Source organism: Anser anser (genome assembly GCF_964211835.1).
Source record: "Anser anser genome assembly, chromosome: 2".
Classification (NCBI taxonomy): Eukaryota; Metazoa; Chordata; class Aves; order Anseriformes; family Anatidae; genus Anser; species Anser anser.
This window is the reverse complement of record NC_139721.1, coordinates 126,721,854-126,739,535: the sequence shown is the minus strand read 5'-3', so window position 1 is coordinate 126,739,535 and position 17,682 is coordinate 126,721,854. Positions and strand designations below refer to the sequence as shown.

Genomic DNA, 17,682 nt, shown 5'->3' with positions numbered 1-17,682 from the left:
CAAGCAAAATATTGTAAATTTTGTAGTCTGAGATCAAAACTGAATCTGTGCTATAATCAGTTTGGGGAATGGTTTAATCCCTGCACAAAAATATTATTAAAGAAAAAATAAGTTCTATAATACTATAGGTTCAAGTCATACAGGAACTACATAAGCCACAAGATAGTCAGCTCTGACCTCTCACAAGCAACACTCCACTGAGATCACTAAGGGAAGTCCTCATTTATGCAGGTGTGATTTGTAAAAGGCGGCATTGAGAAACTGCAACAGGAGCTTCCCATAGTGGATTTGGAGGCTGATACACCTGAAGTCAGTGCAGCATTCCAGGCAGTGGCCCTTACCAGACTGGCCCCTAAATCTAAAGGGAAATCATTATGGACTGAAAGGAATGTACACTGGTTTCCAGCGCGGCAGCTATACTGTCTGTAATTTCAAGTTTAGCTGTGCGAGTTATGCTGTTCTAACTAAAGCAGATGGACAAATTCAAAACGAGTTACAAACACACAGCAACATCTCACAGGTCCTTAAAATCTACAATGCAAATGATCAGTTACGTGCCCAGGACCTTAGGTACCAGTAAAAATAAATGAGGTTGCACTAAATGCACTAAATGCACTAAATGCACTAAATTTAAAAAAGGAATTGTTACCTTTTGATTGTATGTTTCTTTCTAAGATATTCATTTCATACAACGCTGCAGATTTCTACAAATCCTTTCTACATTAAACAGAGAAAAACAACAACAACAACGGGCAATATCTGAGTGTATAATGACTAAAAAACTACGTAAGAGGTATCAGTATAAAACTTATAAAAATTAAAGGAATCGGTTTCACAAGGCAAAACAAATGGGAACAGGAATCCTAACTACTCTCCTTCATGCACTTGAAGTCCCCCACAAAGTCTTCACAGTGTTTTCCGCAGATGATCAGAATTACATTTAGCAAAAGATAATTTCTCATTACTGAAAACGGTTAACACTCTTGGTTTATTTTCTTTTTATTGAACAACTGCTATGTAGCCCAGAATACAAATTCAGGGAATTTCTAGGATATCAACATAGCTGAAAATATTTAAAACAAGCTCTCGTATTCAAGCTCTGTGGTTATAAAGTCAGCTGTTATAAAGTTGGAATCAACCCTGCTAATCATATATACATAGGACAGGAACCTCTTCCGTCACCTCTTGCAAACAGCACTGCCCAGCTGACCTAGTGTAAACTGCTTAACAACTTTTGGTAAATATTGACCTTCTAGAAATGGGATGTGAGCAAGTGAGGTAAGAAATAATACAAAAGGAGGTCAAAAATAAATGCATAGAATCAACTTTTTGAAGAGAGGGAGGTTTTTTGGTTGTTTGTTTTTTAATCCTTTTTCTAAGAGTGCTTCACATTGGAAGTCAGTGCAGGGGAGAAAACTGCTTGTTAACTCTGTTTTTGTTGAAATTACTTTATATTGTGTGTAGCAGCAGGGGAACTTATCACAAACTGTCAAAGAATGCACCACCACCACAGGGGTAACTAGATGTCAAGAGGAATGGTCTTGCTCCACAGGCCACAAAAAAAAGGCATAAAACCAAAGAAATCCCAGCCCAAGTTTTTTTTTTTTTTTTTTTTTTTTTTTTTTTATATGCAGGTTAATGATTCAAGATGCATGGTTAATCCCAACACTGACACTGTCAAAGAAAAAACGTGACTTATATGCAACTGTGGAACAACCTTCCTCTTCTACACCTCCATCCAGAACTCCCTTTCATCAGGCTGTGGGGAGGCACCAAGATTGTGCTTTCCCCAAGGCCGATACACTGCTAGCACTGCTCACTCCATGGCAGAGAGGGATGAGAGACAGCAGAAGAAACTTTAAGAGGGTGGGGGCAGGAGGAAGAACAGAAGACAGTAGAAGCAGAGACCAGCTACAAAGTGTTAGAAATCCTTGAGGTTCACCATTGAAAGCAAAACAGGCTGCAGGCCTCGTTAGAACAGTTTCATTATAAATAGAGATTAACACATCTGACACATTATGAAAGTCCAGGAAAGGACTGTGTGGAGGAGAAGCTAGAAGAACAACTAAAACATACCAAAACGACTATCTACATCTGTAAATACAATTTCAGTTGTAATAATTTGTGTCTCTACCTGTATCCTCATACACCACTTTTTGAAAAACAATGTGCCTGATTTTAGAAAAGCAAACAAAGCCCCAACAATAATAAAGAAGGAAAATCTTTCTCAATTCACCAGCAAATTAGAACAAGAAATCTGGTGTCCTCAAATGAATTGCTTCAGGGAAACTAAGACTTGGAAAGTATTAAGTCAGCCTGATTAATTGGTCTACAGTCAAACCAAATTAATTGAATAAAGCCTCCTTTCAACAGCATTTGCTCACTGAACCAAGCAAATGATTTGTTAAACTACTTCAGGCCACCTTAATTCAACATAGGTCACTTAGACAATGCATAATGCCGATGTACAAAATAACTATTGTTAAAATGCACTGAATTAGGTTTTAGAGCTAGACTTTCTGAAGTCAAAAGTATGTAAGTGTCCATCTGTATTCACAAATACTTCCAAGAGCTGTGTATCACAAGTAGCTCATGTATGTGCACCCAAGTGTGCATGCTTACCTCCAGTTAAGTGTCAGTTGTGGTACTTAACACATCGCTCCATTAAGATTTCCATTTTGCGGTGTTATTTCTACTTTGTTGTGCAAATCCTTCACTTCTACCACCTTGTACACTGTCTTCCCTTTCTGAGGTGGGGACGAGAAGCTTCAGAAAAATTCAAGGTCAAGATCTGAACAATCTATCCTCAGTTTTTGCATTTATGAAAAAGACATGAAGTCCTCTGGTTTTGTATATTTTTCTACTCGGCTGAAAAAATATTTTCTGATTAAGTGATGCCATATCATCTTAGCAAAACTAACTAGATCAAAAAGGATTTTCCACAGATGACATGCCAAGGCTTCCTCCTCTTAGCATTAACAACACTTTGCCTGTTTATGAGAGCAGCTCCAAAGGAAACTCAAAAGCCAAACAAAATTCATTGACACAGGAAAACCTTTCTTATTCTGTTGTTCTGACCCTATTAAAAGTTCTTTCACTATATAATACTTGCTCACAATCCAAGCGGTCAAGCATCACCGATTCCTTGCCATAACACGTTGCTTATGTTGTGTATCTCACTGCACAACGAGATATTGCATACCTGATTGCTGTTTTACTCTCACACTTCGTGGATGGATATCAGGTGCTTTCAGTTGGCTTCAGTTTCAACCTTCTGTTATTGTTTTGCATTTCCGTGACATGAGGCAGAGTTTAGTCCACAGCACAGGTTGCTTGCAGTTACGTATTAAAGGTGCCTGGTGACTGTTACAAACTGTGTTACTCTTCTCATAGATCTCTGAGAACCATCTCCCAGAAGCATTTCTCCGAAGGCCTGCGAAGTCCCTTGTTGGCTGCTGAATGCACCCCTCTCCTATTATTAGGAAATAAGGGAAGAAGCCAGCTCCATCAAGCTCTCCACCTGGCCTCCATTTCTTTGGACACTGGAGTATTGCAAAGGAAGTGGTGGGATAATGAATGCATCCTTGCAGGATACACAAACTTTCTTTCTGGCTCACAATCAAATTGAGAGGTCAACTCAACCGCAAAAATATTTAACGAAAATTAAGGCTGAGGCTAACACTTTGGAGTAGATTTTATGGAGCGGAAGATGACATCAATACTCTTTCTTCACGAGCCAAGTTCTCCAGCACTGAGCATAGTCTCTCATGGGCACTTAATCCCTACAACTGGCTGCTCTAAAGGATGCCCTGGGCAGCCTCTGCATACAACCTCCAAACTGCAGCCATAATTCTGCATGTCTGCAAGAATGTACACAGACACTGTGCTATGACACAGTGTTTTACCTGGCCTTCACGCCGGCAGTCCTCCTCCCTCCCTAGATACTAAGTTACCATCCACATAAGTAAATTTCAGATTATTAAAAAAAAATATTGAAATTTAAAATATCAGACCACAGTCAATGTCTACTACAACTGGCTGGTCTGGACCGCCTCGGGATTTAACAGGTATGCTAAATTCCCCAATCTGTAAATCATTACATTTAGCTAAAACGGTTGTGACAAGTTTTTAGCAAAAACACTGGCCAGGGAGGAACTTTCCTAGAAAGTCTGTAATTTCCTGTGTGCAATGTTTTGTTGTTGATGGTGATTTAAAAAAACAAAACAAAACAAAACACAACAACTATACAGATGGGAGATAACTAGCTGTCTACTGCAACCATTTCTGTGCGTGAAAGGTAGGAAGAACAGCCGCTGTTTTCAGCTATTTTACCTCTGATTATACCTGAAAGAAAACTAATGCACCAACGATTCAATGTAAAATCTTTGATCATCTTTCACTCTGAAATGAAAGCATAAGTTTCCACAACTTCTTACTTCTGCAGAGGATAAGAAAATGGCACATTAGTGTGGTTTTCAAATAGCTCTGCAAGCATGTTAAGTAACTATAATATAAATAATGAGCATACTTTATTACCAGAATCTAATGAGAATAAGGGCCTCATTGTGCTAGCATTCACAAATGATATTGAGAGATGTTATCCCACATATGAATGACAATGAAATATCTGAATATAATTGTTTTTCGTAAGGCAAACACACAGTCCTTCTGAAAGCACTGCTACTGCTTAAGTTTAAACGCGCTTATTTTAAAAAATCAGAGAAAAACATTTTCTCTTAAAAAGTGAGGGAAATTGAAGAATTACTTCCCCCCTTCTCCACAATGAAGTGACCTGTGCAAGAGTAAATGGAAAATGTATGTAGAAAACTGGGAATTGAAACAGGATCTGCCAAGACAAAATCCAGTGCCAGAAAGACAAGGCTATTTTTTCATCAATTTTGGTACGACACACTGACCAAAGATGACAAAAATCCTGATAAAGATAAGAATCCTGAAAGCCTTGAGGATTTATACTGATGGCTCTAATGTTTGCTAACCAAACTACACACACAGAGAGGTGTGTATAGACACACTCCTAAGGAACGATGAGGACTTGGCAACACTTCTTTCACTTGAGATTTTTGTGTGCATCAGAAGTCATGAGATGGAATTTTTTTTTTTCTGTCTCCGAGTTTTCCATATGAACACTGCCAGAAGAAAGCTAATCACCTCTCAATTAAAAACAAAAAACAACCCCACAACTAAAATACATTATTTCGGTGTCCTACATGTTTTAATTCATCTTGTAATTTTTATTTCAGGGCATGGCATTAGGGCTTCCCTTAAAATGCCAATCTGCTTTTTGATCTTTACTGCTGACATGAAATAAAAGAGCTGTACATTAAATAAATCTTCGGTTTCGCTTAGCTTGAAACTGATAAAAAGAGAAAAGAGAAAACAAAGCCAACTGCATAAATCCTTCCAAACCAAAAGGCATTCCCCTTACCCTAACTAAAATTCATTTCTGCACATCTTGTTTGAATTATCGTCTGAAGTTTGTCTTGTTCCATCTCCAGAACAAGTCAAATAGCAGAGCATGAAGATATGGCTACATGAATAAAAACACATGATCTACTTGGTCACTGCAAACATAAAAATAAGCTCAGGCAGAAAAATATTATCTAGCAAATGACATGTTACTTTGATCCCTTCGTTTCTGTAGTCTGTCACATGCATTCAATCCAGCAGCTACTGGAAGCATTGGCATGCATCTTCAGTGAGATGCGAATCAACAGTCTGAGGGAATCGCTGCACTTTTACGGAGCCGTGATATTTAATTCAAATAAGACAGCATCATGTTACAGAAAAGTTAAATTTCAAGACAAAGGGCAAGAAGTGTGGTAATAAGCACTACAAAATGTATCAAGTCCAAACGGGTGGTATAGAAAGAGTTTATCAGATTCACAAGCTCTGATTTTCTTGTGTGGAAAAAATTTATCTCCAGCAGGATTCATAAAATGGAAAAATCTTTCTGGACTCTACCCTTTTTCTTCTGAGTCACGATGTGAAAATTAGGACAGTTTATGTGAGAGGTTGGAAGAACCTGAAGAGATCGAGTTGTTTTCTTTTAGTTATTTTTCTTTTTCATTTTGCTTTTATATTCAAGAAGTCAAATGAACTATTCTGAGATTAAAAATCAGTTTTTAAGGGTTCTCATATATTTCCTTATAGCATGCCTGAATAAATCTCCAAGGCACCACTAATAATATACCTTCAAAGTTGAAATCTCTGGCCCAAATTTGAAAAAATTGATTTGAATTCTGACCTCCTGCTTATCAGGTGAATGCTGCAGTGAGTATTTATTTTAGAGGAAGATTCTCACTACTTCAGAATGGTTCCATTTTGCATATGCTTGCTGAAAAGAAAAAATACATTAAGGGAGCAGGCAAAAAGAAAAAAAAATGCACGTCTCTCCAGCCTCATGATTTTAGTAGTTTCTTGATTCCAAGCTATGTATGCCCCAACAGACAATCAAATGAAGGTACACAGAAATCAAGAGGAAAAAAGGAAAATCATCAAGAGAAGTGATGTCCTACCTCAAGACAATAGTCTTGTGATTAAGACAATCCTAAGGGATCAAAGTGGAAGAAACTGAATCTTGGTCTTCCACACAGTATGCAAACAATACCTATCCTCTTAGAAAAGAGGAAGCAAGAAGAAAGAGCAACGCCACTGACAAAGTGTCCTACTGAGCTTTTTGGTGTCACGTACACTTATCGGGTAGGACCTCTGAGAGGTTAGAGTCTTTCATTAGCTTCTTATTTGACTACTACTGGAAGCTTACCTCAGGAAAATCTGTTAGAGCAAAACTACAGGAAGGAGTTCAATGTGCTGCTAGAGCCGAGGATGCTGCTGGGTAGCTTTAACAAATTGCTATACTTGCTGAAGAGCATGGCTACTGTTATAACTAAATGTATACACAGAACCCACTGGCTGAGGAAACCCACTAAATACACAATGTAGGCTATCCCCAGGGACAGAGAATGGAGATGAATGGAAGTGATCAACGGCAGGAGAGAACCTCCTGCACAGAAAGGAATAAGAAAGACTGTTAAATTTCTACTGAGCACTGAACACAATACCTTAACAAAAAAGTAAAGGTCAGTGACAGAAATAAAAGACCAGTATCATACAGCTTAGATACTTTGCTAAAAAACCACAGGGATGTAGTCAGAGCGCCGTGTCTCCAAATCCAAAACATTCTTGTTATTGCATTAGTAAAATGCTGTATACTAAATATACCGATACCTGAAGACTTACCACTTCTTAAAATAACTCTCAAGTGAACATTAAATCCTGTAATTAATAGCAGTAGAACCAAAATTAGTGTGCTAGACATGACATGGGGATGGTTTGCAGTGGTTAGAACTTCATACGCAATTAATTCCTTTCACAAAAACACATGTTCACAGAAATGATTGATTTTACTCCTAGCAGTATTAAGGAAGATGAGTGGGGAAACATGTTCTGGAGAAGTCGATGACTATTGAGAGAAAAAGGGAAGGAGGGGAAAAGCTTGGAGCCTACAGGAATTTAAAATGGCAACAGTGAGGTGAAATCTTGCTAGTTAAAAATAAATTCTGGAGGGAGGAGTAAAAATTTCAGGACCAGCTCAGAGATGTGCTCGGGTCTACTGACCCAAAAGCGATATTCAGTTTTGATCACAGGCTTTGTTTGCACTCCTCCCATTTGTGCACAAGAATAAACTTGATAGACATTCAACAACCTGCACACAGGCAACACTGAGAACATTCACCCTACTATTCTGTAACTGCTTGTAGGGTCAATGCTTAAAAGCTATTTTATTATAACCTTCCTTGAACGATCTCAGTCGTCAATAGGAAACTACTCTTAAAAAAGAACCTAGGATTAATGTAATTAACTTAATGCTATAAGTATTGTATCTAGGTAATAGCATAAGCAATATTAATTATTGTCACTGATCACTTTATTTCACTGCAATGAGAAATATAAAGGTGTCTTGATCTGTACACAAAGGAAGTACCTCTAAGTAGTACTGGAGGATGTAGGTCCAAGTGCTTGTATGCAACTACTACAGATCACAGCCAGGATCCCACTCATGTAGTTGCACATCTGAACAACTTGCAGGCAAACTAGTCTGGTATTTACAGGATGAAGGCAGATTAATTGCATCTGCTTTGATAGTAGTGACTTCAATTTTGACTTTGAAGAAAGAAAATAAAAAGTAAATAGGAAAATCATCAGTACTGGGGTCTGCATTACGACTATGTTAAATTTTGTTTGAGGAAAAGACTTGCTGCAATTCAGTCAGTGACCATTACAAGCATTTGATGGAGAGCTAGTAAACCATTATGACCTATAATTTATACTTTGTCCACCAGTTTGAAAAGGAACGCTATCTGTCTACATGAGGATCGCACACTATGGAAACTGCATCTGTGTGTAGTTACTGAAGGCTGTAGTGGCAGTAAATCTCCAGCAGAGAAAGAGACTGAGCCTTACAGACATCCGCAATCCGAAGGTTGTTTCAGAACTCAAGTACACGCACAGTACTGCCATATTAACGTGCCTGAGAAAATAACCTGGGAGTAGAAGGTAAATGGATGCAGGAGCATGTTTCAGGTTGTCTCCTCTACCTTTCCATCTCTGCTGTCTGCTTTACTGATACTTTACCCTCCCAGCTATCCAACCAGACAACCCCGCTTTATGTTTTGTTTTAGCTTACAATGGCCACCATGCCATAAGGCAGCGAGCAGAGCATAGCACACACCCACTTAATCATTCTTCTGCATTTTTCCACCTCTGCATATACTAAGTATACATCTTATCATACAATTTTGACAGGCCCTGAGAATCTCAAGTCCCTGTTTTCCCAGGCTCCATGAGAACGTATGGCCCACACAGAACATATTGAATATACAGACCTGCAGAGGAAGATTGTTTTAAGGCCTGGAACTCACAGCAGGAACCGAGCTAAGTTCAGTTTCACTTGGAAGCTATAAAAGCACGGGTTTAAAAAAAGTGCAGCAGTATCTGGTGTTTGATATCTAACAGTATGCAACATGTTTATGACATGTATTAGGCTACAAAATCTGAGTTCATAGCCTAGGACAACAAAGCAGAACCCAGCTCTGGCATATGTAGCGGGAAATAGAAAGGCATGTCTCGTAGTGTAATGGATATTGCTGCTCCCTCAAGAGCTTGAGCTGCACAGAGCAGGTGGTTCAATGAAAGACAACAGCACTTTTAGAAAAAATTAAAAGACAGTTAAAAGACAGTTAAATAGCAGCTGGTTTAAGTAAGAGTCAATTAAGGTTGGGTTTTGGTATAAGAAGAACACAAATTCTGAACAATTACTTTCCAAAATTAAAAGGTGAAGAAAGTTTGTGGGCAAAACGTAGTAAGCAAAACAGTCTAACTCAGTTAAAAAGGGTAGCAAAATTGTGAAATTTAAACAGGGTATCACTTTCACGCTATTTTTAAAAGCAGTTTCCAATTCTGAATCAGACAATCAAGTCCCGTGCCTCTTCCTGTGATCATACAACAGCTTTTCCCTATTTTTTTAATAAAACTTTCCGCTCCCTCACATTAAGTAAAATAACCACAGAAGCAACAAGAGAAAACGCCCAAGTATATAATGGAAAAAGGGAAACATACCAACATACATGACAACATACCAATATATATTGCAAAAAAAAGTTTTATACATTAAACAAGATCAACAGAAGTAAGTGTAGAAGAGGGTAACGGTTAATTTCAAAGTATAAAGGGTAGGACTGTCTCCAGGAAGAACAGCAGTCACTTGCCAAATAGGAAATCATGTCAATACCAGCTATTTGTAATCATAACACTATATCATACAGGGGAGAAAATGTAGTCACTTCACGAAGTGAACATCACTTCTTCCTCTCATACATCAGCCTCCCCCCCACCTTTTTTCTATAGCAAATATTAAACAAAGCCAAATGGTGGATTCCTTTGTAAAAGGTGTGCTTTATTTCCCCTCACTTTTAACACAAAGTAAAATTAAAATGAAAAAATTTACTTTATGTATGACCAATGAGAGTTCGAACAAACTCAGTTTATCCTGATTTAAATTCTTGGTAAATCTTTCAGGCTTGTGAGTTTGTATCTCATGCACTAGGATAGCAAAGATATAAAAGGAAACTCATACACCATGGATAAAAACCAATAATCCCATACAGAATATTTTCCAAAAATGCATTTCCAAGAGACAACTGACTACAATTTTTAACCACGGTACATCTGATTGAAAAAAAACAACACCAAAAACAAACAAACAAACAAAAAACCACCACAAATGACAAACAACAACATAATATATAAAAGAAGGAAAAGTAAACCCAGAATAGCAGCATGTTGATTTACAGAAAACAGGAAAAAAAGACTTTTAAATGAGGAATAGCCCTTCATGTATAGTGCTTATTTAGGATTAAAAGATAACTTGGAAGACATGCTGAGAAAGGGACACTGCAACTCCACAAAAACTCACCATCTCTTCCTTCCATGCAGCATGCTGCATGGGTCACTTCTCCCAGAGGAGAAGCAATCTGAGGTACCTCTGTTGAATTCTGTGACAGGCTTAAGTGAGAAAAAAACTAAGGAGCTACTCTCAAGGTTGCTCTTTACCACAGTGCAGCCCAAGACACGCACAGCCCTTCCATTCCTGCATTCTGGAGGTTTCAGTTCTGTCATCAGTCAATAAATGAAAAGTCAAGTCTATTTTCTGTTATTTAGATTAATGTTTCAAAAGCTGTTTAAATTTCTTAAATTTTTCAGGTCTTAGGTTATATACATCTGGTAAGCAAGTTTTTTTTTTATACACTGTAGCTGAAAAACTTTCAAAGTACTATAAAAAAACTCATATGTCATACTATTATCAGTTGAATTTAAATGTTGATTGTAAAAAAACAAAAAACAAAAAACAAACTTTTTCCGCTCATTTGCATGGAGTACAAGGAAGTGCAAAAATAAGCAAAGAGAAATTATCTTGTTTTGCACAAGATTTAGCTTCAGCATAAAACATTAAAACCTCATCCCCTAAGTATTTAGGCAGTGCAGCTAAAGGGCTGCTTATGTCCTATATTAAAGTGATTAAAAACTTAGTTAAATTTTAATTCAACTGTCTTTGCAGAACAGGTGTTATCACAGTGTCTTATAACATAAAACAAATTAAATAGATGAACACATAAGTGTATCGTTTTGGCATGTGCGTATACACACGTACTATGCAAACCATGATCAATTCTACTTGAAAAATAACCACACTTACCTATTAATATAACTTAGAGCAACATATGTTGGCTGCTGAAGTTCTTGTTTCTCTAATACACGTGGGTCTGTATCTGGAATTAAAAAAGTAGATATACTGAATTCATTTTTCTGTATTTACTCTGAAACATACAAGACTGCATACTGCAAAGTGACAGAAGTGAAGACAAGAGATATAATAGCTCAACCCAGTTCATCCATATACAGTATGCTTAGCACAGCACAATCATTTGTTCATTCATAAACACAGTATTGCATTACTTTACACAAGAATTTGAAACATCAACAGTGATGTAATTTCCAACTGTCACACAAGCTTTCACAGTCTCCCTCATAAATATTAGTTTTCATTGCTTTGCATGATTTACAGTGTTAAAAGGATCAAGCTTTCTTGTTTTTTTTTAATGTAGTTATTTCTAAATATGGTTGACACATTTTGAGATGTTTCAAGACCCATTAAATCTCTTCAGCTGGAACTTGACTTTTCTTCTGCATCTCTGAGTTTTGCTTTCTCCCTTCTCTGCAGCTTATTTTTGAAGCTCTCCATCAGAAGTCATATAAAAACGCACTCGAAGCAAAATGCTTGCCAAATAGAGCATTGCCCACCAAAAGCCCTGAAACAAGCACAATCCAAATCCCTCGACTACCAACTTTCTCACTCAAATGAAAGAATGTTTTCAATCATTATTTTCATCATCCCTTTTAAGTTTTGCTTTTTTTTTTCTGACAAAGAAATAGCTTAAACTAGTTTAAAATTCTGAAACCAAAACTATGTATGCCCATAGTTTAAGTAGTTTTCTCATACAAAAATTTAGATTGTATTGAGACTTCAAATACAACATTTCCCACATAGTAGAAATGCACCTTTAGGAGCTGATTATGAACAGTCTTCAGAAGTTCCCAATGGAAAATGTGCATCATGCTTGTGTATATTACTACATATTCATTAACAACATATTTTATGCATGACTTTAAAAGCAGTTCAACTTTTTGTTCAACGGCAGTTCAACTTTTGCTTTTTTAACTATATAGAACACAAACTGTTTTTACTAAACGGCTGTCCATGGCACTGCTGCTATCTTTTATGTCAGAGAAAGCATCTATTTTGTGTTTGGGGAAGGAGAAAAAAATAAGCAAAACCCACCCAAGAACAGACAAACATGAGAAGATCTTGCAGTCACGCTGTATTTTGGACTACTCTCACTTCTTGCTGCAACTTTAAGCAAAGCTGATCTCAGAAAGCTCATTAACTTGACAGCCACATTTGTTTGACCTCATCAGTTGCTTCTGGTGAGTTCTGCGGGTTTTGTTTTGTTTTTAAAACCTGATAAAAGTTGTTGTGGAATCTGCCTCAGCTACCCTATCTTTGGTAAGATTTTTAACTGAAATGAATGGAGACTGTGCTTGAAATAAATACAGTAGTTGCACTACTGCCTGAAGCTGATGTCTTTATTCGGTGTGCAGAGAATTCCATGTCTCACCCTCTTAGAGCTCAGAACAATCACAGAATCACAGAATTGAAGGGGTTGGAAGGGACCTCGAAAGATCATCAGGTCCAACCCCCCTGCCAAAGCAGGTTCCCTAGAGCAGGCTGCCCAGGTAGGCGTCCAGACGGGCCTTGAATATCTCCAGAGAAGGAGACTCCACAACCTCCCTGGGCAGCCTGTTCCAATGCTCCGTCACCCTCACTGTGAAGAAGTTCCTTTGCATGTTGGTGCGGAACTTCCTGTGCTCTATCTTGTGGCTATTACCCCTTGTCCTATCCCCATAAACCACTGAAAAGAGGTTGGCCAAATCCCTCTGTCTCCCACACCTCAAGTATTTACACACACTGATGAGATCCCCTCTCAGTCTTCTTTTCTCCAGGCTGAACAGACCCAGGTCCTTCAGCCTTTCTTCACAGGAAAGATGCTCCAGGCCCCGTATTGTCTCTGTGGCCCTCCGCTGGACTCTTCCCAGGAGATCCCTGTCTTTTTTTGTACCAGGGAGCCCAGAACTGGACACAGTACTCCAGGTGAGGCCTGACCAGGGCAGAGTAGAGGGGGAGGATCACCTCCCTTGACCTGCTGGCCATGCTCCTTTCAATGCATGCCAGGATCCCACTGGCCCTCTTGGCCACGAGGGCACACTGCTGGCTCATGGTCAACCTGTCGTCCACCAGGACCCCCAGGTCCTTCTCCCCAGAGCTCCTCTCCAGCAGGTCGTCCCCCAGCCTGTACTGATACGTCCGGTTGTTCCTTCCCAGGTGCAGGACTCTACACTTGCTCTTATTAAACCTCATTTGGTTTCTTCCTGAACAATGCTAATCTTTCTTCCCACATTTCAGTTCCTACAAAGCTCATACCCCAGGATTTCCTAGCATGCCTTATCAGCATGTCCATAAAGAGATAAACACCTTCAAGGAAGGTCAGAGAGGGATAAAAGCCCAAGTACCAGCACAGCCACCAACTCCAGCCTACTTTCCTTGCCTTTGTGGTACCTTGGGAAATCCTGCAGCAATTATCAGCACACCATGCTCTGCCTTAAACTAACTCAAGACAGCAAAGCATTGGCTATCTTCCCCTTTATCTTTGTAATTCCCTTCCCTTCTCTGAGGAACAGAGGTTTACAGGACACACAAAGATCTTTTCCTTGTCTTTGTTTCCACAAAACACACAGTCATTTAGCAGGCCGAGCACACCACCGCTGTCACGGTGAACTTTGTTAGATTTACACCTCTGCGGTGCAGGGCCTGCCATGAAACTGTCTCGATACTGCATGTCTGCAGAGCCCTAATCCCTGCCAGGACTGCCTGAACACCGCCTCAGCCCGCATTTAGGCCTCTGTGGTTAAATGACTACATCTTCGCTAATCCAGTTCTTAAGTGGGATTAACCTCCACCTATAAACAACAGTTTTTGCGACTGAAGTAGGCAAAATTAGGGTTGGTTTACATCAGTGTTGCTCCTATCTGTGGGAGAGAACAAGGGAAAGCTCCGATGAAGAGCCCTCCACACTTCATCTGCCTGCCAGCAGCCCACCATAATGCTTGCTGAAGACGGAAAAACAACGACGAAAATCAAAAATCCCATAACTTTTGATGGAGCTTGCTAGTGAAGCACATTATTTGCTAGTCGACACCTGTGCAGAGGAACCCCATCTCTCAGGAGATGCCATCTGACACACACTGCTTGGCCGGCTTGTCTCTTTGGCTGCCCTCAGAGCACCCATGTCTCCTGCCTGCAGCAGCTTCCACCACAGCCAGCTTTTCAGTCACTGCCACGAAGTATCACCAGTTCGCTGCTTCCTGCCTCACCATGCTCCTCCTCCCCCTCTGCCTTTCCCCTCCCCTGCCCCTTCCTTCACACAGCCCGCTTCCCGCTGCTCCTCCTTCCTCCCCTGCCACCATCTCGGCCCTTGCTGAGGAGGCCATCACAGGCTGTCCGCCATCCTTCCCCTCAAAACCCCCAGCTGTGTGAACAAGTCAAAAACCTGCACAGAGACGTGTATAGCTGCCTGTTCGCCTTGTGCCCCAGGACTTAACACCTATACAATGCACATACAAAATGGTTTCCCCATACTGCCCTCTCACTAGCCTCCCTGCTGTTCACAAAATGGCCCTGCATAGTGTAAAAATGTTTGGTCAATGTTTCCTCAAGCACGCATAGGCTGGTCAAGGCAGCCAAAAGTAGCCTAAATAGTTTCCAAACAGACACCTATAATGGATTAAACACTCACTGATGACGAATCTCTTTCTTGAAAAGTATTTATGCAGTACAACCATGGACTGATCTGAGCTCCCTTTCTTATACAGAAAGAAAAACATCCAGACAGCACGCACAAAAACAACCACAGATTTTGTTTTGAAGGGACTGATCAACAGCTGGCTTTAACTGGTTACTCTGGCTTCTTGAACTGACACAGGATACTGAAGCCTCACTGCTGCATTATTTTTGCTGTATTGCTTTAAATCTAGCAGAACAAATTGCCACCCGCTGTCCATTAGCTGCCTTCATTACTTGTCTCTTCTCATAAGCATTACGTTCCACTGATTCCATTTCACAATGGGAGGACAGAAAGCACTACGTACTTTCTGTAATGCTCAGAATGTTTTTGGTTTTTTGATTTATTTATTTTTAAACTTATGGTCTCTTATTTTACTATGGTGTTAGATGTTGGAAACCTTGTTTTTTTTCTCTAAGGAAGTGTTATAAAAATACAATTTGGGTTTTTTTTTTTTTTTTTTTTTTTTTTTGTTTTGGGCTTCCCCATCTCACTATTAAAAGACAGAAGTGTGGGTGCCAACACCCACAAGAGATACAGTTGCTCAAGTAATCAGGGATTAGACACTTTCAATTTCTCAGATCCACAAAGTGCTCCACACTGGGCAACCAGACAAGTAGCATGAATACATAATTAAGGCTAAGACCATAAATTGCACTGCACCTCCTTTAAACTGCTCAATGGAAGCCAGGCATTTTCTGCAGAGCATGTGCTAACAAAATGAATCACTGACTGCTGAACCAAGCTACCATTACTAAATCACCTCACTCTATGCAGAAATAGCTCTCAGCTTGAAAACGTTGCAAAATCCTAGCCTGGCAAAGTATTTGAAATAGAGCAAATAATAGAAAAGTATACCCATCCTGTTCAAGTACAGTCTTCATCAGATGCAGAACTTTGTTCTATGTGAGTATTCATGCACAAAATACATGCCACATCTTAGCTATAAAACAGAGCAATGAGTTGTGCCCTACCTCTGTACAAGAAATTTGTCAAAAGCAACTTCAGGTGAGAATTTTAATAAAGTTCTTGCAATTAAGTAACTGTGAAAAATCACCTTTCACCTATAACACACACAGAGAAAGGCTAACAAATTTCAGTAGCATTATTTGACAACTGCAAGCATTCTTCTTTTGTAGTGACTAGGAAAACTGCAAAGTGGCAAAGCTGGTCTCAGAAGAAACAATAGTGACTTAAAGGACGTAAAATTTAAACTACTCTTCCACATCTTAAATATGAAGTGTCCAGTGCTGCTTCTACCTCATTGTGCTACCACTGAACGAACGGACAGAAGCTGACGTCAATCCTGATAAGAATCCAGGTACCTGACCTGAAGGAGGACATCTGAATCCCTGTTCACATACAAATGAAGTGACCAGACTTTCAATATGTTTTGGCAGCCGTAATCCTCCAACAGATTTTACTGACACTGTAGAAACAACATTTCTGGGGGAAAAAAAAAGATGAATCCATATCTTCAAAAGATGTAGGTTTGAAAAAATTGCTGTGTCATTACTTCAGCCAGATAGCTGCAACAAAAGCAACAAGATAAAACTCCCCTTGTCAGCCCAAAGTTATTATTTCTCCCTGTTTCATCTCAAAAAGAGCAACAAAACACCACAAATGTTAGGAAAATAACGGCCCTACAAAGGATTTTTGAAAACACTACAACTCATATTTAAAAGGACCATGGACTTGAAGTATGATCCATCTCCCAAGTCACTTGGAGATGTTTACGATAATCTCACCTTTTTGTATGAGATCGGCGCACGTATGTGCTGGAGCGAAGAGCAAACGCAGAGGTTCTCCAGACTCACAACTTGCCTGCTAGAGCAGTCCTACACACACCCCACGCGCCCACCACTGGGTTCGCGGAGTGTCTGTCTTGTATTTCACTTGGCCTTAAAAACTGGCTGATACAAGCCTGCTCAGCTAATTAATTAAAACCTACACTTCCCTTAAAACTAGCTCCCTTCACTAATGATGCCAAGGCAAACATTTCTGTTGGCTTCCTCCAAAGTCCACAATTGTTCTTACGTGGGCATAGCTTAAAAAGCCAGAAACAGACAAATTCAGTGTTACTGGAAACTGTTCCCAATCCCAAACTTCCACTGCAAGGAAGCCACTAGGAATTTCACAGTTTCAATTACAGATACAGTGCTATTCAGGCCTTATGAATTTGAAGAGCGGGATCACAGACAACTATGATTTCACAGGTATCAACATGGTCCCCTGATAGTATCTTTATAGACAAAAATATATATTCAACTTTTCAGCCTATGACACATGCATTCAGAGTTTGTTCAGTTAAGGGCTACACTCATAATCCAGCAGGAACTGCTGTACATTTTTGCTCCATGCAATACTTTTTCATTTCCCATCATCTCTAAAAGGGAAGCAATGTGTGTCTCAGCAGGTAATGCTCTACATCTCAGGAACAGAAGACTGGAGATAAATATCATGAGTCTGCAAGAGTTTTAAACCCCCCTGACTTCAAGAACACCTTTGAGATATATATATATATAATATTAACAAGTTTAACTTCTTTCCAAGATCAGGGTGCCAAATGACAGATGGACTCACCAAAATGTGTAAAACGGATTAGATGCTAAATACTTCCACACTTCCAGATAAGCTATCATTAAAT

At 39.4% G+C, this 17,682-nt stretch overlaps 1 protein-coding gene across 1 annotated transcript in view; it reads right to left on the bottom strand.

Moving 5' to 3' along the window:
- JAZF1 (JAZF zinc finger 1) overlaps nucleotides 1–17,682 on the bottom strand; it is a 190,249-nt gene that overhangs the window by 77,054 nt on the left and 95,513 nt on the right. Inside the window, exon 2 of the mRNA XM_083823213.1 lies at nucleotides 11,276–11,348. Within this exon, the coding sequence (XP_083679339.1) occupies nucleotides 11,276–11,348 (73 nt within the window). The remainder of the gene's footprint in view (nucleotides 1–11,275; nucleotides 11,349–17,682) is intronic.